The sequence below is a fragment of the Anomaloglossus baeobatrachus genome, chromosome 1, assembly GCF_048569485.1.
Source record: "Anomaloglossus baeobatrachus isolate aAnoBae1 chromosome 1, aAnoBae1.hap1, whole genome shotgun sequence".
In the NCBI taxonomy this organism is placed as follows: Eukaryota; Metazoa; Chordata; class Amphibia; order Anura; family Aromobatidae; genus Anomaloglossus; species Anomaloglossus baeobatrachus.
The window spans coordinates 849,293,282-849,320,420 of NC_134353.1; the positions used below are offsets into that span (position 1 = coordinate 849,293,282).

General features: G+C 46.6%; 1 protein-coding gene across 1 annotated transcript in view; it reads left to right on the plus strand.

The window, feature by feature from the left end:
* Positions 1 to 27,139, plus strand: part of ARHGEF28 (Rho guanine nucleotide exchange factor 28) — a 345,613-nt gene that overhangs the window by 48,759 nt on the left and 269,715 nt on the right. Inside the window, exon 2 of the mRNA XM_075325325.1 lies at positions 21,091 to 21,131. Within this exon, the coding sequence (XP_075181440.1) occupies positions 21,099 to 21,131 (33 nt within the window). The 5' untranslated portion in view covers positions 21,091 to 21,098. The remainder of the gene's footprint in view (positions 1 to 21,090; positions 21,132 to 27,139) is intronic.

Consider the following 27,139-nt stretch of genomic DNA (forward strand, 5'->3'; position numbering starts at 1 on the left):
AGCCATATGGAACGTGTGTCCGTGTGGTTTGTACTTGTGTGCGTTTTTTAACACGGATGACATGTCCGCGTTTCAACGGCATCACGCAGACACGGACTCGCTAAAGTCAATTGGTCCGTGTCTGCTCGTACGTGACACGGACATGTGTTTTCCGTACGGTCCGTGTGTTGTTTTTTTTTTTTTTTTTAAATGGTGAAACGGCTCAAGACACACGGACTGCACACAGACATGACACGTATCTCACACATACACTGACATTCAACACGCACGCACGGCAATCATACGCCATCGCAATGATGTCACACGTACCGGAGAAACGGACATCCAAAACGGAACACGGATCCGAAAAACGGACTGTGAGACGCGCACTTGTTTTCTGCGGACGTGTGTTTCAGGCCTTTGGGAGACATCTCTGGCAAAGTCATTGCTCTTGATGAAAACAGCTGCAGGCTTCTACTGTGGGACTGCGTTGAACAGCCAGCAGGTGGTGCTGTGTTTACCTAGTTCTTTATCCCAGCAAAGTCTATTAAAAATCAGAAATGTTTTGGGTACATTGCATATTTTTTTCCTTGCAGTTTTTGGTGCAGAAAAAAGAAACAGCGTGTCAGTTGTTGGTCTGTTTTTTCCTGCGTCTTTTAGCTTTTTCAGCAACTGAATACACCAAAAAAACGCATCAAAACCATATGCGTTTTTTGGTGCAGAAAATTTCTGCAGCGTGCGAACATACCCAACACTGAGGAGAGGGGGAGAGTCATCAGAGCCAGGATGTCTGACAGATTTGTAACATTTTTGCAGGTGGCTCCGCTAGGTAGAGCACCGACACTGCCGGACCAAAATGGTAAATATTTAACTATTTAGAACGTTAATGACTTTGCATTTAGGAAGCAAATGAGCGATAAAATAAGAATGTTGTACAAAGGTCCACGGAGCCTTTCACATACTAATGTGTTCCCGGCTTCTAAAATATTCTTTATCTCCCAGAACGTTTACTGACCTTGTTAATTAATAGGAAATGGAAGTTTGCTTAACAGAAAAAAGTATGTGGCATAGTTTGGAAAATATTAAGGAATATAAATAAAGGCAAGGCGAATGAGATTATTGTTTAACTTCCCATTCAGCACCCCGGAGATAGAAGACCGAAAAAGCCCAGCAGCCGGAACATGTTTTGGACCTTGTTTTTCCACAATTTGCTGAATGTTAAGGTTTGCTCATGTGAGTGGTCACTTAGGCTATGTTCACACAGGGCTTTTTTGCTGCATTTTTTTATCTGCGTATTTGCCTTGGTTTTATGCAAATCCATGCTAATAAAACGCTGCTTTTTGCTGTCCCAGCAAAGTCAATGAGATTTCAGAAATCTCATGCAGCACACACACATCAGGTTTTTTTCCTGACTGTTTTGCAAATACCTGTGTCTTTGGTCAGGTTTTTAAAGAATGAGCATCTCATTTGTTTGCTGTGGTTTTTTTTATTGATACAACCCATTTTGTAGAAAAAAAGCAGCAAATCCGCACCAAATCTGCAGGAAAAACACCACTGAAAAAGCACCAAAAACGCAGATGATTCAAAGGAGATTTCTTGCCACAAGATCAGGTTTGGTCAGGAAAAAAAACAAACCAAAAAAGCCATGTGTGAACATAGCCAAGGGTTTTTTTTTCCCCTCATATTGAAAAGTTATCACTTATGCACAGGGTTGGTGATAACGTGCTGGGAGTCTCACCATTTGGCCCCTTGTTATGGATTGAACTTTGTCCCTGTAGCCCTTGTGACAATTCTGACTGTCTTAAATTTAAAATATCTTTTCCCACAAAGAACATTTAGGCTAAGTTCACACACTGCGTTTTTTTTGACGCGGCGTTTTTTTGCCGCAAAAAACGCACAAACGCACTTGCGGCAAAAAAACGCAGCAAAAATGCATGCGTTTTTAGTGCGTTTTGGTGCGTATTTTGCTGCGTTTTTGCTCACTGAGTTTTTATGCTTTTTTTTTTTATCAGTGAACATTGCCATTAAAGATTGTTGAAAAAAAAAAGGTCTGATGTCATTTCCTTCTTCAATATGCTCTTCATTCTCCACTAGTGTATGCAGGAGAGCAGACAGCTGCAGAACTACAAGGCTCAGCATACTCCATCCAGGACTGTATGCTGGCGGGAGAGTCAGGGGGAGCAGACCTACAAGGCTCAGCATACTCCATCCACTAGTGGATGCAGGAGAGCAGACAGCAGCTGCAGAACTACAAGGCTCAGCTTCCTCCATAAAATAGTGTATGCAGGAGAGCAGACAGCAGCTGCCGAACTACAAGGCTCAGCAGGACTGTATGCAGGAATTCTTTGCCCCCCCCCCCCAAAATGACATGGGCTTCGCCATATTTTTGTATGCTAGCCGAGTACAGCAGGCAGGTACGGCAGCCCCCAACCCCCAGCTGCCTATTTGTACCCAGCTGGGAACCAAAAATAAAGGTAAGCCCTTTTTTTTTTTTTATTTATTTCATGAATTTCATGAAATAATTTAAAAAAAAAAAAAAAAAAAAAAAAAAAGACGTGGGCTTCACCCAATTTTTGTGTCCAGCCAGATACAACTAGGCAGCTGGGGATTGGAATCCGAAATGCAGGGTGCCCAAGCTTTCTGGGCACCCCCGCTGCGAATTGCAGTCTGCAGCTGCCCTGATGCCAGGTGTCTCGCTGGGTAACAATGGGGTTAGGGCTAGCTGTGTCTTATCAGCTGGCCCTAAGCCCGAAATTCATGGTGTCACACCAATAATAGACATGGCCACCATGAATTTCTAGTAAAGATAAAAAAAAAAACACAACACACAGAAAAATATTTTTATTGGAAATAAAACAGAACACAATTAGTGACTCCATCTTTATTGAAATAAAGAACCCCCCTCCGCAGTAATCCTGGGTCAAGGGTCTCGCGCCGTCCAATCCGGGTCCAATATCATCTGATCGGTTTGCTGGAAGGCAAAGCAATCAGATGATGTGTCGGGTTCAAGGGCCTGAATCACATGACACAGCAGCTGATTGTATAAATGGCTTTTATACAATCAGCTGATGCATACGATCTTACTTAGAGGGGTTATCCGGGTTAATTTGCTTTTTTTTTTTATTATTACACTATTGGGCTACATTGAGGCAGGTAAGTAGATGGTAACTACCTACCTGCCCTGCTGTCAGCCCCTCTCCCCCAGAGTGGTCATGTGACCGCTCCAACCGGGATTTTGGTGCATCTTGTGATGTCATGTTAACAGGGGCAGGAGATTATGCTTGCCTTGTAGACGGGCGTCACAGGACAAGTCATGTAGCCACCCTGCTGCTGACCTGGTACAGTGCGCAGGAGTCCCCGCCCCCTTCCCCCTCCCTACATTCCATTCTCTCCCCGCATCCTCCCAGCCACTGCAGTGGGGCCCGTGAGTTGGGGGAGGGGCCTGGCGGCGGCTGCCCGCTGTGTGACCTCCAGCACTGAGCCCCGTGCTCAGGATCACAAGTTCAAATGTATTGGAATCAGAGATGCCAATGCTTTTGAAAGCCCTGATGAGAGGGAGCGCTGCGCTGCTTCTCATCACTGTCCCTTTGTCTGTGCTCCTTGACAGTTCAGTACAGCAGGGAAGTCACTACTGTGCTGATATGGGCAGAGCACAGACAGGTGAACAAGGAGCAGCGGCGGGGACCGAGGAAAGGTGAGTGTATTCCCTACATGGCGGGGCTATAATGTGGTGCAGAGCGGTGTGTGTGTGTGTGTGTGTGTGTGTGTGTGTGTGTGTGTGTGTGCGCAGAGCGATGTGTGTGTAGGGGTGCAGAGCCTGATTGGGGGGTGTAGAGCGATGTGTGGGGGGGTGCAGAGCCCTATGGGGGGTTTGCAGAGCCCTGTGTTGGGGGGTGCAGAGCGATGTGTGCGGGGGGTGCAGATCGCTACGCAGAGCCCTGTATATGTGGTGGGGCCCGCAGAGCCCTATGTGGGTCTTTTATTTCCAATGCTGTAGTGATGAGAGGTCAGATTCTGGGCAGAATACTGACAGCCAATGAGTGTGCAGAGGGCGGGCAGGGGGCGGGTCTGGACAGTGAGGCCGGGCGGTGCCAGCTCTGACTGTGAGGTTCGGCATAGGAAGATGTCATGTTTGGTTGAGCTGCAGGTAAACAAAGTGTGCGCAGAGAATAAAGGGATAATTCAAGAGGAACAAAGGTTAAAAAGCAAAAAAAAAAAATAATGTTGGGGTGTTTTTATATGACAATACAGTACAGATTAGCTTAAAAAAAAATATTGGAGTTTATATCGGACAACTGCTTTAAAGGGAACCAATCACCAGGATTTTCGCATATATCAGTATACCTTATAGTTTGTATGTAGATAGATAGATATCTCTATCTATCTAAATATATCTATATCAGGCTGATTCTATACATACCTTTAGTGGCAGCTCGGATGTTTGGTTTTGAAATCCAAGAAAGGAAAGTTTATGAAATCAGCAGCTTCTTAAGTGACAGCAGCAGAGGAGCAGAAAATATCTGGGGGGGATTCATAGTTATCCCTCCCCCTGTTAGAATTAGCATAAGTATGATACAATCGACCTAGCAGAATGTGTGCTGAGGTCATACCCATGTGACCAGAAGGGGCGGGGCCATTAAAGAGCTTTTGAGTTAATTACATTTGGGCCCTTGAAAAAGAGGCAGCTACTAGTGATGGGTGCGCAATACTCATAATGAGGAGTTTAACGCTCTGATGGGCGTGATTTGTGTACCGAGCATAATGGAAGTCAATGGGGAACGCAAACATTTTTCTGGAAAAATACCCAAGTTCCACATAGACTTCCAGTATACACAGTACACTAGTCGAGCCTGTCCAAGTCTCAAACTGCTCTTTACGAGTACCGAGCTCCCATGCATGGCAGTGCCCCTCGTCACTAGCAGCTACATATTAATGAGCTGGAATTCCTGAACCCTTACCCCAATTAGGATGTGAATACCCTCTAATTAAAGCTGAAGCACTTTAAGCCCATATTGATTATACACCTGTATTGTGAATATGTTGTGGTAAATAGCTAAAATGCCAAAACCTCTCACTGCCCAAATATTTCTGGACCTAATTGTAAATGCTTCTGTCTGTGATAGCAATAGTCTGAGTTGTAAGCTGTATACAGCTATGGTTTTTTTTCATGGCAGTCTATGGATGAAAATAAGCTGAAAAATTGCTGGAATAATTGAGATGCTGCAGATTTCCAAAACGCTGCTGTGCTCAAATTCAGTTCTGACATCTCATAGGTTTGGTTGGTACTGTGGAAAGTACAGAAAAATATCAGCAAAAAAACCCCCAAAATACCCCAATCCCATTACAAAAACACTGCATGTGAACATAGCATAACCGCCCAAATGCACATAATAATAATAATTATAATAATTAAAGTTATATATACATATGTGTGTTTTCTCTTATAATATAGATGTAATTTAGTATAGGATTAAAAGTTAACTGGAAAAAAGTTTTTAGTGCCCACAGCAACCAATCATAGCACAGCTTTCATTTATCAAATGCATAATACAAAAGAAAAGCTGTGATGTGATTGGCTGCTATAGGCAACTATTTTTTTTTTTTTTTAATCCGATCTTCCCAATTTCCCATATATGAATTTTGAATTGCATTTTGTCTGCATCAGAGTTGTCCGTCACACAATTGTAATGAGGTGTACGGTATATACCGCTGTGTGTTTATATGTATACACTGGGGTTATGTAAAGTTGTCCGTCACGTTGCCCACATGTCCGCATAGGCTCTGCACAGCTGCCATTATAGTAATTAGATTAGTGGCCTTGGAGGTCATCACTGGCCACGTGTGGGTGTAGGGGAGTGACGGCCCCTCATTCCTGGGAGGTCTGCTGCCGGCCACTCAGTCACCTCAGATCTGAGAGGATCACTTCTGTTTTCTCACACACATGATTTTGTTTCTGTTTGTTTTTCTACAAGTTTACTTAAGACAAAATGCCCTTGACAATCTGTGGCTGGCTCTGGATTAACCTCGAGCTCTGCATTATCTTTGTGTTTTGTGAGAAAAGTTCCATTTGACAGATATTTGTGCATTAGACTCGCGGATTCCTGCCTTCAAAGCGCTGCCGGCTCTCGAGGCTTGTCATCAGGGTGCTCCTAAGATCTAATGGACAAATGTTTTAGGTGCAATCATGACTGGTACTGAAGCATTTTTTTTGGGGTGCTCCTGTCTATCATGTGGACCTGTCTTTGAGGCTAGCCGTCCTGGGGGGCCTACCTTTTGGGGGCGCTTTGTGTATTTAAAATGGGAACTTACAGTTAGAATGTCCGCTCAGACCGATGCATATTGTGCATAGACTTGTGGAGGCTAAAAAAAAAAAAAATCGCATCTCTTTGGTATGTTCAGGTATTTTTTTATTTTATTTTTATTGTACATGAATTTTGAAGCGTATCGCATGCACTCAAAGATCTACATAAACGAGTACCTTAACCCCTTCAGCCCCCGGGCACTTTCCGTTTTTGCGTTTTTGTTTTTTGCTCCCCTTCTTCCGAGAGGCGTAACTTTTTTATTTTTCCGTCAATCTTGCCATGTAAGGGCTTGTTTTTTTGCTGGACGAGTTGTACTTTTAAATGAAACCATAAGTTTTACCATATAGTATACTGGAAAATGGCAAAAAAATTCCAAGTGCGGAAAAATTGCAAAAAAAGTGTGATTGTACAATAGTTTTTGGGATATTTTATTCACTGTGTTCACTATATGGTAAAACTGAGGTATCTATGTGATGCCTCAGGTCGGTGCGAGTTTGTAGACACCAAACATGTATAGGTTTACTTGTATCTAAGGGGTTAAAAGAAATTCACAAGCCTGTCCAAAAAACGTGGCGCACGTTTTGCGCCATTTTCCAAAACCCGTAGCGTTCTCATTTTTCAGGATCTGAGGCTCAGTGCTGGCTTATTTTTTGCGTCTCGACCTGACGTTTTTAACGGTACCATTTTTGCACAGATGCTACGTTTTGATCGCCTGTTATTGCATTTTGCGCAAAATTTGCGGCGACCAAAAAACGTAATTTTGGCGTTTGGAATTTTTTGCCACTACGCCGTTTACTGATCAGATTCATTGATTTTATATTTTGATAGATCGGACATTTCTGAACGTGGCGATACCAAATGTGTATTTTTTTAACCCTTTAATTTTCAATGGGGTGAAAGGGGGGTGATTTGAACTTTTAGGTTTATTTTTTTTTAATTTTTTAAAACTTTTTTTTACTTTTTTTTTTTTTTTATTTTACTAGTCCCCCTAGGGGGCTATAGCGATCAGCAATCCAATCGCTGTTATCCATCTGCAGATCTCAGCTACAGAGCTGAGAACTGCAGATTTGCTGCTTTACTTTCAATGCCGGCTGTATTCCGGCATTGAGAGGAAGTGAGTCATGTTAGCTACAGGCGTCTTCACATGACCCTGTGCTACCGTGGCAACTGCCGAAAGTCACGTGATCATGTCACGTGACTTCCGGTGGGGGCGGGGTAAGTGACTGTCATGGCGGCGTCCATATACATATCGCTGTCAGATTTTGGCAGTGAAATGTAAGCTGATAACAACTGATATGTGCGCGGATCGCGGCCGCCTGCCGGCGGCAGGGGGCGGGGCTTCCGGCACACGATCCATGACGTACCCAGTACGTCATGGGTCGTTAAGGGGTTAACTGCCTTTTAATACTGGCCAGATTCGCTATTCACTTCCATGTAAAACAAAACAAACAAAAAAACCCCAATAACAACAAAAACTGCTATAAGAACATGCCTAATGCGAATTAGGGTGCCTAGTGCTCCCTTGGCGTGACTACACAGCTCCGTACACTGCCCTGCCCGCTGGCTTCGCATATCCCACCTCCTTAACTGACGATTGGCGCACTGTCATGACTGCGCTTTCACAGCGGAGAGTCCATGCTCCAGGTAAGCCAGCGCTGTCAATCACCAGTGAATGAAATGGGGCATGCAAACCAGCGTCAGAACGGGGCACTGAGCTGTTTAGCCACAATGCACATGGTGCACCATAATTAGAATATTTGATTAAACTTCAGATTCTGGGGCATGGAGGCAGCCATTAGAACACAAAAGTACAATTTAGTTTATACGGTCAGTTTCGGCTTACACGGAGTCCCCAGTTATACTTTTATTAGAAAAGCTCCACTGTTAAGCTCTGTTCGCACTAGGAAAAGGATTTTTCTCAAGAAATTTCTTTAGATTCTGAAAGATTAGCGCACTTGCGTTCAAAAAACGCACCGAAAACTGCATGCGTTTTTTTTGTTTTTGTGCATTTTTGGTGCATTTTTTTCCGCAGGTTGGTCCCTGCGTTTTCTTACCATTATCTATGGCAAAAAACGCAGGTACCTGCAGAAAAGAAGTGACATGCTCATTCTTTTTCTCAAGAAATTCTGCAGAAAGAATGTTCTAGAGAAAAAAACGCAGTGTGCACACAGATATTTTTTTTCCATAGGTTCTGCTGGGGAATGTCTGCAGAAAGGTTACAACCATTTTCTCAAGAAATTTCTGCAGCAAAAACGCAAAAAAAAGCGCGGGTAAAAAACGCAGTGTGTGAACAAGGCCTTAAGCCACACTGAATTGGTCAGTATTTCACCTCAGTGTAGCCAAAACCAGGGGTGGGTGATAAATACAGAAGTGGTGCTTGTGTTTCTATTAACTTTTCCTCTGATTGCTCCACTCCTAATTTTGGTTACAAATACTGAGGTAAAAAAAACCCTCACCAAATACTCACATGGTCTAAGTCTTGTTGCAGGTCAGGCTCCCATTTACATTAAGGTGACATCAAAACACAAATATATTGGCAGGGTAATTCCTCAGTCTTAAGGGTACTTTACACGCTAGGACATCGCTAACGATATATCGTCGGGGTCACGTTGTTAGCGACATCGCAGCGTGTGACAGCTAGGAGCGATGATCAACGAGCTCAAAAACGTCAAAAATCGTTGATCGTTGACACGTCGCTCCTTTTCATAATATCGTTGGTGATGCATGCTGCTGGTTGTTCGTCAGTCCTGCGGCATCACACATTGCTATGTGTGACACCGCAGGAACGACAAACATCTCCTTACCTGCGTCCACCGGCAATGAGGAAGGAAGGAGGGGGGCGGCATGTTCCGGCCGTTCATCTCTGCCCCTCCTCTTCTATTGGGCTGCCGTTTTGTGACGCCGAACTTGCCTCCCCCTTGAAGGAGGGATTGTTCGGCAGCAACAGCGACGTCGCTGTGACGCTGCCGTAGCGATGTTATTTGCTACGGCAGCGATCACTACATATTGCAGGAACGACGGGGCAGGTGCTATCGCTCGCGACATCGCTAGCGATGTCGCAGCGTGTAAAGCATCCTTAAGACCTCATTAATAAGTCTTTGTTGTGTTTAGGGATGAACAAACCCGTGGATGTTCGTGTTTGCCGGGTTTGGCTGAACTTTAGTTAAAAGTTCAATTTGGTACATGAATTTGACCCCGGACCTAGAACGCCATATAATGCAATGGGGACCTGAACGTTTGGGCTGTAAAATGGTCAAAGTAAGGACTAGGGGGCTGCAAAAGGAAGCAAAGTGAGGGCAAGCACAGGACAATTGCCCTGCAAAGAAATATGGAATATAAAAATGGTGTGAGGTTCCCTTATTTTTTAATATTCATCCAAGGTAAAGCAGACAGCTGGGGGCTGGTATTATCAGGCTGGGAAGTCCATGGTTACTTGGCCTAAAAATAGCAGCCTGCAGCCACCACAAAAGTGGCGCATTGCCTGACTGTACCTGATTGTGCTGGTTTGGTGGCAATCGGGGTAATATTGTTAGGGTTGATGTCTGCTCTGAATTTACAGCTGGCATTAAGCCCAGAGGTTAGTAATAAATAGGCGTAGGCCATCATGAAGACATTATGAAGGGGTAAAAAAAAAAAATCCTCATCTCCATATTAGTGTTTTGGGAACTCTGGTGCCCCATGGCTTGCCAGTATCCGTTTGACGGGCTGCATGCGGCCTCTGAGCCGTGTGTTTGAGACCCCTTATCTAGGGGAGGTGAGGTTCAGGCGGTTTAAAATTTAATAGTGACCTTTTTGTTATTCGGGACGTAAGCTGCTGCCACATTTTGGAAGTGATTTTCTCTGCTCTACCCTTTTGAAACACGTACAGTTTGGTGGAACAGGGCGCTCCCGTGTGTGGGAGTGGTGAGAGATATCGGACAGTCTACAGCTATCCCTCGGGGAGCACTTGATTGAGGGTTTACCCCCGGCTTCTCCGCTCCTTCCCTGGTCTTTGTAACCGTGGCTTGGCAATCTCATGCCTCCTACCTTGGCATCACCACAGACCCCAGTGACTGGCTTCCATGGGCACATGCTATAGAGCAGTAGCCGGTAAATAAATAGAATTTTGTTATTTTTAGACGACAAACCAATAGACTAGTAACTAGTGATGAGTGAGCTTTTGTATGCTCGGGCGCTTGGCACTTGTAACCAGCAGTCGGGCGCTCGGACAGGCACGACTCGAGTACCAAGTATAATGGAAGTCGATGGAGAACACGATCATTTTTCTACTAGATTACCTGGAAAAATGCTCGAGTTCCCCATTGACTTCCATTATACTCAGTAAACAAGTTGAGCCCCTCCGAGTGTCCGACTGCTGGTTACAAGTACCGAGCATGGTAGTGCCCACTCATCACTGCTAATAACATTTACAACTGGAAAAACTCTTATCTCGCTAAACTGTTATCTCTGCATACAGCAAATAAATGGCGAATGGCAGGTAAAGACCAGAATGATGGATACACACATGCTGAACGCAGTCCACAAACATCATGAACAAAGCCGGACTTGTACAGGAGCGGAGAACTTCATGGCCGACAACCGCTCATTTGTAGCACTTATTACACATGTAACCAGTGTTGTGGGTAAATACAGACGATCCAGAGGAGATGAATGTAATAAACAACTGATCCCAAAACTGCAATGATTCATATTTATGATCTGAAGCCAACTTATTTCTCGCTCTACCAACTCCGATAATCTTATAAAGTGCTGGCAGAACCATTATAAGTGATTGTGTACACACCATGCGTGACTCTGTACAAGGACTTTATATACAGGACTCCGCAGTGTTTCCATATTACTCTCTAGTCACCCGACTGTCAGGGTTTCCCTCTCACAGAGCCATGACAGGTCGGACGGACCACTTTTCATAGTAACCCACATGTGTCCCAAAGGATTTCTAGTGACTTTTTTTATTGGGATCCATCAAGCTGCCTTTTTTTGTTACTGTTAAAAGGAATCTGTCAGCAGGTTTTTGCATCGTAATCTGACAACAGCATTAGCTGGGACAGAGAACCAGGTTCCAGCTTTATATCACTTAGTTTATTGGGGCAGCGGTTGTCACAGTTTTTGCTGCTGCAGATCTAGCAGAGCTGAGTTGTTGAGCTGTGTATAATCCCCGCCCACACCACAGCTTTTTATGTACAATGTGTAGTGACTGAGAGCTGCTAATCAGTGCTGGATGGGCTAGGAAGCACAAGGCAGTCATGTAGTGATAATCTTCTGCTGATAAAACACTGATTGTATTGAAACTGTAAAACACAGCCCAGTAAGTGGCATCCCTTCAATCAGGATCTCTGCTCCTACATCATGGTGCTTTCAGATTATATAGCAGACGGATGGATTCCCTTTGAGAATAGTGATGCAGACTGTGCCATATTTTACTCTAAAACCCAGTTATATGAACTCATCAGTCTATACTATTCCTCCTGATTTTCATTACCTATTATAAATGCACACTTAGCCAGGCATTGGTGTTTTTTTTAATGCAGGCAAGCAAAGAGGCCACTGCCAGCCGTGGCCTATCTCCAACTGACACAAGCATCAAATGGTAGAGTTAGTGTAGTTCCATACGTGTTAGGTAGTTGGCCATTTCTGCTGACATTGCACCTTTACTTGGTCTGGCTGCTAGATCTGCAGCAGCAACTGGCAAACTCTGGCATATCCTGGGGCCTCAGTGGGTAGAATGCCCACTCTGCAGATTGAGACTTTACTGCAGGGGACCATTTGGAATTTTCCACCAACCTTCAGGGGCCGCACCAAATTATCAACTTGACAACTACCCTGCTATATTTTGTCAAACAATTAACTCACCCCTACTGTGATGGCTGGAGCTGCTTCTCTTTGGTGTGGCTGTGATGTTCGGTGATATTGATCATGTTGTTTCTCACAACTGATTTTCCAAGTTTGTCTCGGTCTGAAAAGGTTGGGGGCAAACGCATCACAGGAGACGCTGGGGCATATACATCACAGGAGACGCTGGGGTGCAGAAATTACAGGATCACTGGGGGTACACATCCCAGGAGGGGCTGGAGCGTATGTATCCCAGGAGAGGCTGGGGCACGGATAGTACTGGGAGAGCACGGACAGCGGTGGCAGCACTAAGGAGGCACAGACAGGACTGGAGGAGCATAGATATCACTAGGAGGGCATAGACTGCACTGGGGGGGCATGGACAGCAGTGGTGAGTACAGAGCACTGTGTCCCACCCCCCCAGTTCTGGGGGGTACAGAGCACTGGGGAGCACGGGCAGCATAAGGGGTGCACGGAGAGGACTAGAAGACACTGACAATATTGACCGTGAAATGGACAGCACTGGCAGTAGCATGGACAGCATTAGGTGGTACGGACAGCACTGAGGAAGCTTCGACATCAGGGGGTACAGACAGCACTGAGGGGGTCACACAGCACTGAGGGGGTCACACAGTACTTGGCTGTACACACAGTACTAAGGGGTACACCGCACGGGGGGGGCAACGATGGGTTGTGCAATCACAGTACGGGTAGGGGGGAGGAGTCACACAGTATAGGTGCGGGAGGCATGTACAGCAGGGAGGCCGCTAAATCTGTTGCACCTCTTTTTCTGTGACAGGAGCGCTGCTTACCCCTCCCACAAGGTAAGCCCTGAGCATGCTAGCACAGGCGAGGGTTCAGCCTAGAATGTACGGGCTGCAGTCAGGTCCCGGAAGGAGCCTGTACGTTCTAGCGCCTTCAGTAGTGAGTCTGCTACAATGTACGGGCTGTAGTCAGGATTTGGAATTAGCTTGTACATTCTAGCATCTACCCCCAGGCCAGAGTGCATGCGCTTGGCCGCATCACGCAATGGGATTTAAAGGGCCGGCAGCCCGAAAAAGCACGGCTGCCGCCACAGCACTGCGGTCCCTGGGAATGTGCCCAAAAGCCGCATAAAAAGTCACCGCGGGCCGGAGGGTCTACACCCCTGCTTTACTGTTTATAGGTGTGAGCGCTGAATATAGGCAGCTACCACCCGAAACTGCTGCGACTGGACCTAGCTTCAATAGGAGCAGTTTATCCGCTCTGATGCTGCTGTCCATCAGATCAGCTGCATTTTAAGGCTTGTCTGGCACTTTTATATTGATAGCCTATGCTTACGATAGATGATGAACACTGTGGGGTTGTGATATCCGGCAACCACACAAATCCGCTGTTCCCTGTGCAGACAGCCACTGGATGGGCTCCGTGGCGGCTGAAGCCTCTCTCAGGGTTATAAACCATCTGTGTATGGGCGAGTAGGAACCTGCTATAGAGCATAAAATCACAATCTGTCACTCATTGTTAGGTTGGACTCACACGAGCGTATGGCATCCGATGCGAGAGCATCGGATGCGATATGCTAATGTCCCCCGACTCAGGCTCTGCTGCGAGCGTGAGCCGGGTGTCATGCGACTGTAACCCGATCTTGCGATCGGGTCACAGCTGTGAAGCTGAGTGCAGGCGCTGCGGAGGAGAGGGAGGGGTTAATCCTCCCATCTCCTCCACTGTCAGCCTGTGCGTAGATCGCACTGCACTGGGATAACATCCGAGTGCAGTCCGATGTATCTCTCGCATCCATTCACTTGAATGGGTGCGAGAGATACGGCGGTAGCAGCAAAACGCAGCATGCTGCCGCTTTTCTCGCATCCAGAATCTGGATGCGAGAAAAGCTGACCAATAGCTCAACCTCATTGCCTAACATTGGTCAGAGTGCAATGCGAGAATTTCTCGCATTGCACTCGTCCGATTTTCACGCTCGTGTGAGCGTACCCTTACTGCTGGATCTGTGAGGTCTTATATAGACAGGTGTGCGCCTTTCCAAATCAAGTCCTATCAGTTTCATTAAACACAGCTGGACCCCAATGAAGGAGTAGAACCATCTCAAGGAGGATCACAAGGAAATGGACAGCATGTGACTTAGGCTACTTTCACACATCCGGTTTGAGCACTGCGGCTCAATCCGGCTGTGAAAACTATGCAACGGATGCGGCGAAAACACCGCATCCTTTGCATAAGTTTTTACATGCGGCCCGTCTGTTTTTTTTCCGGTTGCGGCATGCTACTGAGCATGCGCAGTGGAAAAAAAAACGCATGCGGTGACCGGATGCGTTTTTTTCCGCATCGCGCCGCATCCGGCCTCCATAGGTATGCATTGAAAAATGCGCTGCAGCGGCGCGATGCGGTTTTTTTTTGCCGGAGCAAAAAACGTTGCAGGGAACGTTCTATCCGGCCGCGGCATCGGCTAAATCTGCTGCATGCAGCAAAAAACGGACCGAACGCAAGCCCCTGCGGCACAATACGGCACTAATGTAAGTCTATGCAAAAAAAACCCCGCAACCGGCGTAAAAAAAAACGGTTGCGGATTTTCTGCAGAACGCCGTATTGTGCCGCAGAGCAAAAAACCGGATGTGTGAAAGTAGCCTAAGGCTACTTTCACACATCAGTTTTCTGCATTCAGGCACAATCCTTTTTTTCCCTGATCCAAAGGATCCTGGAAAAAAATGTAAAACCGTATCCACTGGATCCGGTTTTTAACGGATCCGTTATGACGGATGCGTAAAAAACAGGATCCGTTGGATCCGTTTTGCATCCGTTTTTGCATCCGTTTTGTCCGTTTTTTTGATGGATCAATTTTTTTAATTAATTTGGTGCATGCGCAGTTTACAAAAACGGATCCGGCAGCCACATCCATTTTTTACCGCATTGCACCGGATCCGGCGTCCATAGGCTTTCATTGTAAAACACGCCGTATCGCGCCGGATGCGGCGCGATGCGGTTTTTTTTGCCGGACAAAAAAAACGTTGCAAGACACGTTGCCTCCGGCTGCCGCTTTAATTAATTTTGCCGCATCCGGAAAAAAACGGATGCAACGCAAAGCCATCAGGTACAATCCGGTAACAATGCAAATCTATGGGGATAAAATGGATGCGGTACCCGATCCGTTTTACCCGTTTTTTTCCGGATTGTACCTGATGGAAAAAAAACTGATGTGTGAAAGTAGCCTTACATATGAGTATCTGAGCAAAGGGCTGAATACTTATGACCATGTGATATTTCAGCTTTTCTTGTTTAATAACTGCAAAAATGTCTACATTTCTGGCCTTTTTCTGTCATGATGGGGGATGGGCAGCAGAGTGTACATTAATGATTAGGAAAATGAACTTTTTTGAATTTACCAAATGTCTTCAATGAAAGCGAGTGTGATATAGAAATAGAAAGCTTATATGCTGGCATAATCTCAGTAACGTGCAGTGAAGTATCTGCAGGGTATAGGCCGATAAACATTAACAGAGGCGCTTTCTACAGCAAAATTAATCATTTTCTCTTCTTATGGTGGACATTTCCCTTCAGTAGCCACAAAGGCTTTACTCTGAGACCCAGACTGAAGCGTCTCCAGCGTATGAAGACTTGGAGGGTTTAGTTTAGAGGAGTGTCTCTGCACCCGGTACACCCAGAGAAATGTGACCCAAACACCCCCGAGGCTGACAGCTCATCACACTGAAATCTGCCATCACTGCTGATTCCTACTACATAAAGCAATCGATGGCCAATGGTGATATAACAGAGAAGGAATAATAAGGATGGAGTATTGCTAAGGTTTGTTATGTATATTTTCTATTACCTGGGCAGGACCTCTGGGACAGGCGGCGCTCCGGACCCCTGCTGCCCTGCTGTAGCGGGAGCCGCAGTAGGGGGACGATAACGTCTCTTGGGTTGGGGTTCAGTTCCTTGTAGAAAAATTGTGCAGTGAAAACTATGATGAAACTGTGAGGGCTTAACTATAACTGCCGCCTATTCACTGAGGATTTGGGGGTGCTCAATAATTGGGCATGGGGGCTCTGCATGGGGCAATGGAAACAGCTCAAGTTGGCTCCTGAAATAGCTGACTGCTGTCTCCTCATCACCATAGACTTGATGAAGAACAGGGAGATAGGGTGACGGCCATTCCTCCTCGGGAGTGATGCAATGGTGGGGAGCTTGGGTTCTTCTTCTAGTTATTTGGAGGATGGGGAAGGGGTCCTAGATTTGGGACCACCCGTGATCAGACATTTGTCCTGTGGATCGTTAATCAATGTTTTTCATCGATTATCTTCTTGTAAAGAGCACCAGTCACTTGCTGTAAATATGTAATATTTTTACCTTGTGTAAATGCCACCATTCTCCTGAACCTAGTATCATTATAATAATTATTATTTATTTATTTTGCATTGTTTCTGCATCCCTCCATTCCTGGGATATGGCGTCCTCCTCTTCTGCCACACCCAGCTTGTTTAAAGGACTAGATTTAATTACCGGGCATTTCAGGACTATATCTCAGGAATAGAGGCGCAAAAACAACAAAAAAAAAAAGAGATCAATTCCTGATTCAGGAGAACGGTGACATTTCCAACAGTTAAAAAAAATAGTCCCTATAGATCTCAAGTGACAGATCTTATTTTACTATAGCCTTGTGTGACCTAATCTAATATACCTGATTATTGATTGTAGTATTTATTTTATATCTCCTGCAGAAATATTGTAGTCTCCCCATCCAGTGACTCAATATTAACGGGATCCTGACAGATGCATGCTGTCCCATCCAGAAGCAACATGGATCGGACCATGGCTTTATGATTTCAGCCTGGTTTGATTGACTCTCAAATGCTGCGGCGATTCAGAGAGAAGCATAGTTCAATAATAGCCACCGGAGACCGAGCTGCACGGAGGACTAGTCAGACAAGTGAGTCTCTGGCTTCTACCCAGTGGCTTCTTTCGGCTGGGTACCGAGCCGCAGAGAGGACTAGTCAGACGGGCGGGTCTCTGTCTGCTCCTTGGTGGCTTCCCTCCACCTGGGAACGAACCGCAGAGAGGACTAGTCAGACAGGCAGGTCTCCGGCTGCTCCCCAGTAGCTTCCCCCCCCCCCTGCAGGGGACCCAGGCGCAGAGAGGACTAGTTAGACAGGTGAGTCTGCAGCTTCCCCCCGCCAAGGATCCAGGCACAGAGAGGACTAGTCAGACAGGTGGGTCTGCGGCTCCTCCCCGGTGGGTTTCCTTCGCCGGCTGCCCTGGAGTGACAGGTCTCCCCCATGTGAGTGGCTGAAATCATATAGCCAAGATCTGATACGTGCTTCTGGATCAGACCTCGTGTATCAGCGGTCAGGGTCTCTTTAATAACCATTTTAATCTTGGACCAGAAGTCGTTCTCCGGTCGGCGTCTCATTGCATTGATACAAGGTGCGGCTCTCCTGATTTTACTCTTATTAAAGTTCATGGAATAACTGTATATGGCTGTATCAGTCTTTATCTTCGTGTAGGGCTCCATCCAGATCTGTTCTTTATGGCAGTGATATGAGCAGATGGCCGGTGTTTAGTGTTGGAGGGTTGTAAAGAGATGACTCTGCTCTGACTGTTGTGTGACTGTGGAGCTTCAATGAAAGTTGTGTATTTTATTAGCTTTGTTCCATTGTGTGATCACGTTTTATATGTCATGATACATTTCTAGGCGGTACTGTATATTATGTAACCTGGTGACTTGATCCTGTGCCTCTGTGTGTAAGATCCTCTAATGCTCTGTGTATTCTACCAGCACCTGTGTAATCGGCCTCACCTTTGCTGTCATTCTGGCCATTAAGCTATTAGTTGTCGGCTTAGCGGGATTGTGAGCAGAACACAGGATGGTATAATCACACTTTGTGTTCCAGGAAGCATTATCGTGACTTGGCTCTGTACAGACTCCTTTGTTTATAGAAAAATAGACCTGCATGCGAAAACAGCCCTGGCACCGCATCCATCTGCAGGGCAGTCCCACAAGGTTATGCACTGCGGTGACCTCTGCGCAGGAATGGTTTTATGTCTGTCTATCCAATGTAAACTACTTCTTTGCTAGTTTTTTTTTTATTAAAAGGGGTTAACCTGGGACTTTAATCCTGTCTTTCGGAGTGGCCGTCAATATAGGATCTTCCAGGTATGACTCCCAACCGTTTGCAGGCGCCGCTCCAATGAGCACTGTATCCTGTATATTTTATCATGCGCACCTCCATATATATTTTTTTACAACTGAATCTCATTCACATGAATTTGACAAGGTCATAGAAAATTGTAATGCCAGGCACAGAGCGGAAAATATTAAGCGGAGTCTCCTGAACAATGAAGCGGATGCATCCCTCTAAAACGATGATTGAGGGGTGGCATGAGGTGGACCACCACTGATCTAATATTGGTCTTCCCTGGTAGCGGGGTGGCATGAGGTGGACCACCACTGATCTAATATTGCTCTTCCCTGGTAGCGGGGTGACATGAGGTGGACCACCACTGATCTAATATTGCTCTTCCCTGGTAGCGGGGTGGCATGAGGTGGACCACCACTGATCTAATATTGCTCTTCCCTGGTAGCGGGGTGGCATGAGGTGGACCACCACTGATCTAATATTGCTCTTCCCTGGTAGCGGGGTGGCATGAGGTGGACCACCACTGATCTAATATTGGTCTTCCCTGGTAGCGGGGTGGCATGAGGTGGACCACCACTGATCTAATATTGGTCTTCCCTGGTAGCGGGGTGGCATGAGGTGGACCACCACTGATCTAATATTGCTCTTCCCTGGTAGTGGGGTGGCATGAGGTGGACCACCACTGATCTAATATTGCTCTTCCCTGGTAGCGGGGTGGCATGAGGTGGACCACCACTGATCTAATATTGGTCTTCCCTGGTAGCGGGGTGGCATGAGGTGGACCACCACTGATCTAATATTGGTCTTCCCTGGGCGCCGTCCTCAACATTTGTAGTGAATTTTTACATCTTGTTTTGTTTCTTGCTACTTGAGCTTTTGATATTCTCTTTTGTTAGGTACTTGAGTTTATGATATTGGGCATTTCGGTGTATTACTTTTCTAGTTGCTATATTGCTTTTTGCACCTTTGCTAATATTTACTGTACAGTTTACTTGGCTTTAATATAGGAATTCTAGGCCTGGGAGAGCCAGCTTATTACGTTGTCACTGTTTTTATATGATGTTTTTACATTTTTCTTCTTTGCGCTTTATTATATTGTAATAAAATGTAATGGTTATTGTGATAACTCTAAAGACAAACTTAGACGAGCCCAGGTCAGGAGCTGTCGGAAGAGCGCTCATTCCTGATGACTGGACCATCTAAAAAGGACGACAAACAGCCAACAGACAAGCAAGGGCTTAAAAATAATCAGCATTAGGGTACGCTCATATGAGCGTATGACTCAGACGAGTTCAATGCGAGAAAATCTCGCATTGCACTTGGAACAATGTTATTCAATGAGCTTGTCAGATTTTTTCCTCATCCAGTTTCTGGATGAGAGAAAAGCTGCTGTATGCTGTGATTGTCAGCGAGAGGCGTGTCACTTGCACCCATACAAGTCTATGGGTGCGAGTGAAACATCAGACTGTACTCAGATTACATCCGAGTGCAGTGCGATTATCTGATCAGCTGAGAGGATGGGGAGATTAATCCCTCCCTCTCCTCCGCAGCTGTGATCCGATTGGATCACAGTTGCATGGCCCTTGGCTCACACTGGCAGCACAGCGGGAGCCGAGGGTGGTCATTAGCGTATCGCATCCAATGCAGTCACATCGGATGCCATGTGATTGTGTGATCATATGATCATGTGAATCCAGCCTTAGCGGCAAATCGTCCTGTGAGAGAGTGACGTGTTGCTGAAACAATGATATTCTATATGCGCAGAATGATCTTTTTAAGGTGGTACACAGGCCATTAAATGACTGATGATTGGCTCAGATGGTGCAGATTGATGGTCGTTTAACCCCAGATCGCATACCTGGGGCCTCGCAGGCCTGCTAGGTCATTCACCTTCTATGGTAGATTTCTATGGTTGCGCGTTCTAGGGTTAACAATCAGAATCGTGTTTTCTGAGCCCAGCATAAACGTTCTGGAGATGGGCCTCAGATCCTGCAATCTGATAAGAAAAAAAAAAGGTTCTTTTTTTGCTGACTTTTAAATTTGGCTTAATGATTTGGACATTGACATTTTTTCTGTGTGCACACATTGCAGATTTGGTGCAAAAATTTTCTTCATAAAATTTGCATCTTTTGGTGGAAAAATACACCTAAAAACACATGCATTTTTGGTGCGTTTTTGTGGCGGGTGTTTTTTTGTTCTTAATGCAGTCAGTGGGTGGAAGGGCTAAAAACGCAGGAAAACGCGCAACAGCAACTAACATGCTGCGGATATATTCTCTGCAAGGAAAGAAAGCAACGTGGCTGGCTTCTCATAGGCTTTGCTGGCTTCAGGATAGGCATGCAGGTATTGGGGCAGATGTGTAAAAAGAACGCGCCGTGTGCACAGAGCCTTATGCTGCGCTGTACGACCAGTTGGAAAGCAACAATTGGTTTGTAGCTCGAAATCACGAGCAAAAAAAAACAAATATTCTCCAAATTTTGTAATTAAATGTGACCCTTCTGCCTCTTTTAGGAGGGTGAAGGGATGAAAACGCAATGGCCGTCCATCATGTGGGGTATAAAAGACTCTGTGCTAGTTTCCATGCTGCCAGCACACGGCTGCGGCCCCGGTACACGGTGTCCGCCGGCGTGTATCTATGTAGCAGCCACATGCGTGACACCGAGGAACAGATGAGATTAGCCGTGGCCTGGAGGAATACACACCTTGCTGCTCTATGGGCTTGTTTGGGTGCAGTGGGTGAGGAACAGGAAACATGTAACAGATCTGCCCGGGCATTATGTGAACATGGCCGGGTTTTCTTCTCCTCAGATAATGGTTTTATGACTCTTCCCATTTTGATATCTTTACAGTTGCAGAAATGGAGCTGAGCCAAACAGAAGTGCCTCTGTATGTAAGTATCCCCCATCTGCGGGCATGGTAACCCTTTACTGCCCAGGGATCTGATAGAAAACTAAGACATAAATATATATATATATATATATATATATATATATATATATATATATATATATATATATATATATATATATATCTGTATCAGGGAAGCTTATACATTTATTTTGCTTCTTTGTTTTCTTTTTCTGCAGCCACAATCTGCTCTATCAGCAGTGAAAACACTGTGTAAAATGCAGGGTTTTTTTGGGTCCGGATTACATGTGTGATCTGTCTACAGCACATGTTTTAGAAAGTCAGTTTTAGTCACTGGCTAGTTTTACATTTTTCATCCTTTTTTCACTTCCCAATTGCTGTCTATGGGTGGAAAAAAAATGCTAAAATCCTGAAGGAATGGACACACTGTAGACGTAAAGTGATCATGACGGCTGATAGATGCTGCCGGTGGATCTGGCGGCACATATATGACTGTGGCTGTATGGTCTCTATTACACAAAGGGGTAGAACTGTCAGTCCAGGGCAGCGGTTGGGGAGAAGCCGCCAGGAACCCACCTGTCCGACTCTTCTCTAGCACAACTCGGTCCCTGGCGGCTTTTAAAGTATGTTGTTTTTTTTTCTGTAGTGCCGCAGCATCCAGCGCAGAGTGACACATACCTGGATGACATACACCTAGTATGTGACACATGCCGATCGTGTATATGGGCACCAAAGTCTGATACATAACGCCTGTGGATCAGGTGCCCTGGTCTGATACATAACGTCTGTGGATCGGGTGCTATAGTCTGATACATAACGTCTGTGGATCGGGTGCTATAGTCTGATACATAACGTCTGTGGATCGGGTGCCATGGTCTGATACATAACGCCTGTGGATCGGGTGCCATGGTCTGATACATAACGTCTGTGGATCGGGTGCTATGGTCTGATACATAACGTCTGTGGATCGGGTGCTATGGTCTGATACATAACGCCTGTGGATCAGGTGCCATGGTCTGATACATAACGCCTGTGGATCAGGTGCCATGGTCTGATACATAACGTCTGTGGATCCGGTGCCATGGTCTGATACATAACGCCTGTGGATCGGGTGCTATGGTCTGATACATAACGCCTGTGGATCGGGTGCTATGGTCTGATACATAACGTCTGTGGATCGGGTGCTATGGTCTGATACATAACGCCTGTGGATCGGGTGCCATGGTCTGATACATAACGCCTGTGGATCGGGTGCTATGGTCTGATACATAACGTCTGTGGATCAGGTGCTATGGTCTGATACATAACGCCCGTGGATCAGGTGCTATGGTCTGATACATAACGTCTGTGGATCGGGTGCTATGGTCTGATACATAACGTCTGTGGATCGGGTGCTATGGTCTGATACATAACGTCTGTGGATCGGGTGCCATGGTCTGATACATAACGTCTGTGGATCAGGTGCCATAGTCTGATACATAACGTCTGTGGATCAGGTGCCATAGTCTGATACATAACGTCTGTGGATCGGGTGCTATGGTCTGATACATAACGTCTGTGGATCAGGTGCCATAGTCTGATACATAACGCCTGTGGATCAGGTGCTATGGTCTGATACATAACGTCTGTGGATCGGGTGCCATAGTCTGATACATAACGTCTGTGGATCAGGTGCCATAGTCTGATTCATAACGCCTGTGGATCAGGTGCTATGGTCTGATACATAACGTCTGTGGATCAGGTGCCATGGTCTGATACATAACGCCTGTGGATCAGGTGCTATGGTCTGATACATAACGTCTGTGGATCGGGTGCTATGGTCTGATACATAACGCCTGTGGATCGGGTGCTATGGTCTGATACATAACGTCTGTGGATCAGGTGCCATAGTCTGATACATAACGCCTGTGGATCGGGTGCTATGGTCTGATACATAACGTCTGTGGATCGGGTGCTATGGTCTGATACATAACGCCTGTGGATCAGGTGCTATGGTCTGATACATAACGTCTGTGGATCAGGTGCCATAGTCTGATACATAACGCCTGTGGATCGGGTGCTATGGTCTGATACATAACGCCTGTGGATCAGGTGCTATGGTCTGATACATAACGTCTGTGGATCAGGTGCCATAGTCTGATACATAACGTCTGTGGATCGGGTGCTATGGTCTGATACATAACGTCTGTGGATCGGGTGCTATGGTCTGATACATAACGCCTGTGGATCGGGTGCCATGGTCTGATACATAACGCCTGTGGATCGGGTGCTATGGTCTGATACATAACGTCTGTGGATCAGGTGCTATGGTCTGATACATAACGCCCGTGGATCAGGTGCTATGGTCTGATACATAACGTCTGTGGATCAGGTGCCATGGTCTGATACATAACGTCTGTGGATCGGGTGCTATGGTCTGATACATAACGTCTGTGGATCGGGTGCTATGGTCTGATACATAACGTCTGTGGATCAGGTGCCATAGTCTGATACATAACGTCTGTGGATCGGGTGCTATGGTCTGATACATAACGTCTGTGGATCGGGTGCTATGGTCTGATACATAACGCCTGTGGATCGGGTGCCATAGTCTGATACATAACGCCTGTGGATCGGGTGCCATGGTCTGATACATAACGTCTGTGGATCAGGTGCTATGGTCTGATACATAACGTCTGTGGATCGGGTGCCATAGTCTGATACATAACGTCTGTGGATCAGGTGCCATAGTCTGATACATAACGCCTGTGGATCAGGTGCTATGGTCTGATACATAACGTCTGTGGATCAGGTGCCATGGTCTGATACATAACGCCTGTGGATCAGGTGCCATGGTCTGATACATAACGCCTGTGGATCGGGTGCTATGGTCTGATACATAACGTCTGTGGATCAGGTGCCATAGTCTGATACATAACGCCTGTGGATCGGGTGCTATGGTCTGATACATAACGTCTGTGGATCAGGTGCCATGGTCTGATACATAACGTCTGTGGATCGGGTGCTATGGTCTGATACATAACGCCTGTGGATCGGGTGCTATGGTCTGATACATAACGCCTGTGGATCGGGTGCTATGGTCTGATACATAACGCCTGTGGATCGGGTGCTATGGTCTGATACATAACGTCTGTGGATCGGGTGCTATGGTCTGATACATAACGCCTGTGGATCGGGTGCTATGGTCTGATACATAACGTCTGTGGATCGGGTGCTATGGTCTGATACATAACGCCTGTGGATCGGGTGCCATGGTCTGATACATAACGCCTGTGGATCGGGTGCTATGGTCTGATACATAACGTCTGTGGATCGGGTGCTATGGTCTGATACATAACGCCTGTGGATCGGGTGCCATGGTCTGATACATAACGCCTGTGGATCGGGTGCTATGGTCTGATACATAACGTCTGTGGATCGGGTGCCATGGTCTGATACATAACGCCTGTGGATCAGGTGCCATGGTCTGATACATAACGTCTGTGGATCAGGTGCTATGGTCTGATACATAACGTCTGTGGATCAGGTGCTATGGTCTGATACATAACGTCTGTGGATCAGGTGCCATGGTCTGATACATAACGCCTGTGGATCGGGTGCCATGGTCTGATACATAACGCCTGTGGATCGGGTGCCATGGTCTGATACATAACGTCTGTGGATCAGGTGCCATGGTCTGATACATAACGTCTGTGGATCGGGTGCTATGGTCTGATACATAACGTCTGTGGATCGGGTGCCATGGTCTGATACATAACGCCTGTGGATCGGGTGCTATGGTCTGATACATAACGCCTGTGGATCGGGTGCCATGGTCTGATACATAACGCCTGTGGATCAGGTGCCATGGTCTGATACATAACGCCTGTGGATCGGGTGCCATGGTCTGATACATAACGCCTGTGGATCGGGTGCCATGGTCTGATACATAACGCCTGTGGATCAGGTGCCATGGTCTGATACATAACGCCTGTGGATCGGGTGCCATGGTCTGATACATAACGCCTGTGGATCGGGTGCTATGGTCTGATACATAACGCCTGTGGATCAGGTGCCATGGTCTGATACATAACGCCTGTGGATCAGGTGCCATGGTCTGATACATAACGCCTGTGGATCGGGTGCCATAGTCTGATACATAACGCCTGTGGATCGGGTGCCATGGTCTGATACATAACGTCTGTGGATCGGGTGCCATGGTCTGATACATAACGTCTGTGGATCGGGTGCTATGGTCTGATACATAACGCCTGTGGATCGGGTGCCATGGTCTGATACATAACGCCTGTGGATCGGGTGCCATGGTCTGATACATAACGCCTGTGGATCAGGTGCCATGGTCTGATACATAACGTCTGTGGATCGGGTGCTATGGTCTGATACATAACGTCTGTGGATCGGGTGCCATGGTCTGATACATAACGCCTGTGGATCGGGTGCCATGGTCTGATACATAACGCCTGTGGATCGGGTGCTATGGTCTGATACATAACGTCTGTGGATCGGGTGCTATGGTCTGATACATAACGCCTGTGGATCGGGTGCCATGGTCTGATACATAACGCCTGTGGATCGGGTGCTATGGTCTGATACATAACGTCTGTGGATCGGGTGCCATGGTCTGATACATAACGCCTGTGGATCAGGTGCCATGGTCTGATACATAACGTCTGTGGATCAGGTGCTATGGTCTGATACATAACGTCTGTGGATCAGGTGCTATGGTCTGATACATAACGTCTGTGGATCAGGTGCCATGGTCTGATACATAACGCCTGTGGATCGGGTGCCATGGTCTGATACATAACGTCTGTGGATCGGGTGCTATGGTCTGATACATAACGCCTGTGGATCGGGTGCCATGGTCTGATACATAACGCCTGTGGATCAGGTGCCATGGTCTGATACATAACGTCTGTGGATCGGGTGCTATGGTCTGATACATAACGTCTGTGGATCGGGTGCTATGGTCTGATACATAACGTCTGTGGATCGGGTGCCATGGTCTGATACATAACGCCTGTGGATCGGGTGCTATGGTCTGATACATAACGCCTGTGGATCGGGTGCCATGGTCTGATACATAACGTCTGTGGATCGGGTGCCATGGTCTGATACATAACGTCTGTGGATCAGGTGCCATGGTCTGATACATAACGTCTGTGGATCGGGTGCTATGGTCTGATACATAACGTCTGTGGATCGGGTGCTATGGTCTGATACATAACGCCTGTGGATCGGGTGCCATGGTCTGATACATAACGTCTGTGGATCAGGTGCCATGGTCTGATACATAACGTCTGTGGATCGGGTGCTATGGTCTGATACATAACGTCTGTGGATCGGGTGCCATGGTCTGATACATAACGCCTGTGGATCGGGTGCTATGGTCTGATACATAACGCCTGTGGATCGGGTGCTATGGTCTGATACATAACGCCTGTGGATCGGGTGCCATGGTCTGATACATAACGCCTGTGGATCGGGTGCCATGGTCTGATACATAACGCCTGTGGATCGGGTGCCATGGTCTGATACATAACGTCTGTGGATCGGGTGCCATGGTCTGATACATAACGCCTGTGGATCGGGTGCCATGGTCTGATACATAACGCCTGTGGATCGGGTGCCATGGTCTGATACATAACGTCTGTGGATCAGGTGCCATGGTCTGATACATAACGTCTGTGGATCGGGTGCTATGGTCTGATACATAACGTCTGTGGATCGGGTGCCATGGTCTGATACATAACGCCTGTGGATCGGGTGCTATGGTCTGATACATAACGCCTGTGGATCGGGTGCCATGGTCTGATACATAACGTCTGTGGATCGGGTGCCATGGTCTGATACATAACGTCTGTGGATCGGGTGCTATGGTCTGATACATAACGCCTGTGGATCGGGTGCCATGGTCTGATACATAACGCCTGTGGATCGGGTGCCATGGTCTGATACATAACGCCTGTGGATCGGGTGCCATGGTCTGATACATAACGTCTGTGGATCGGGTGCCATGGTCTGATACAT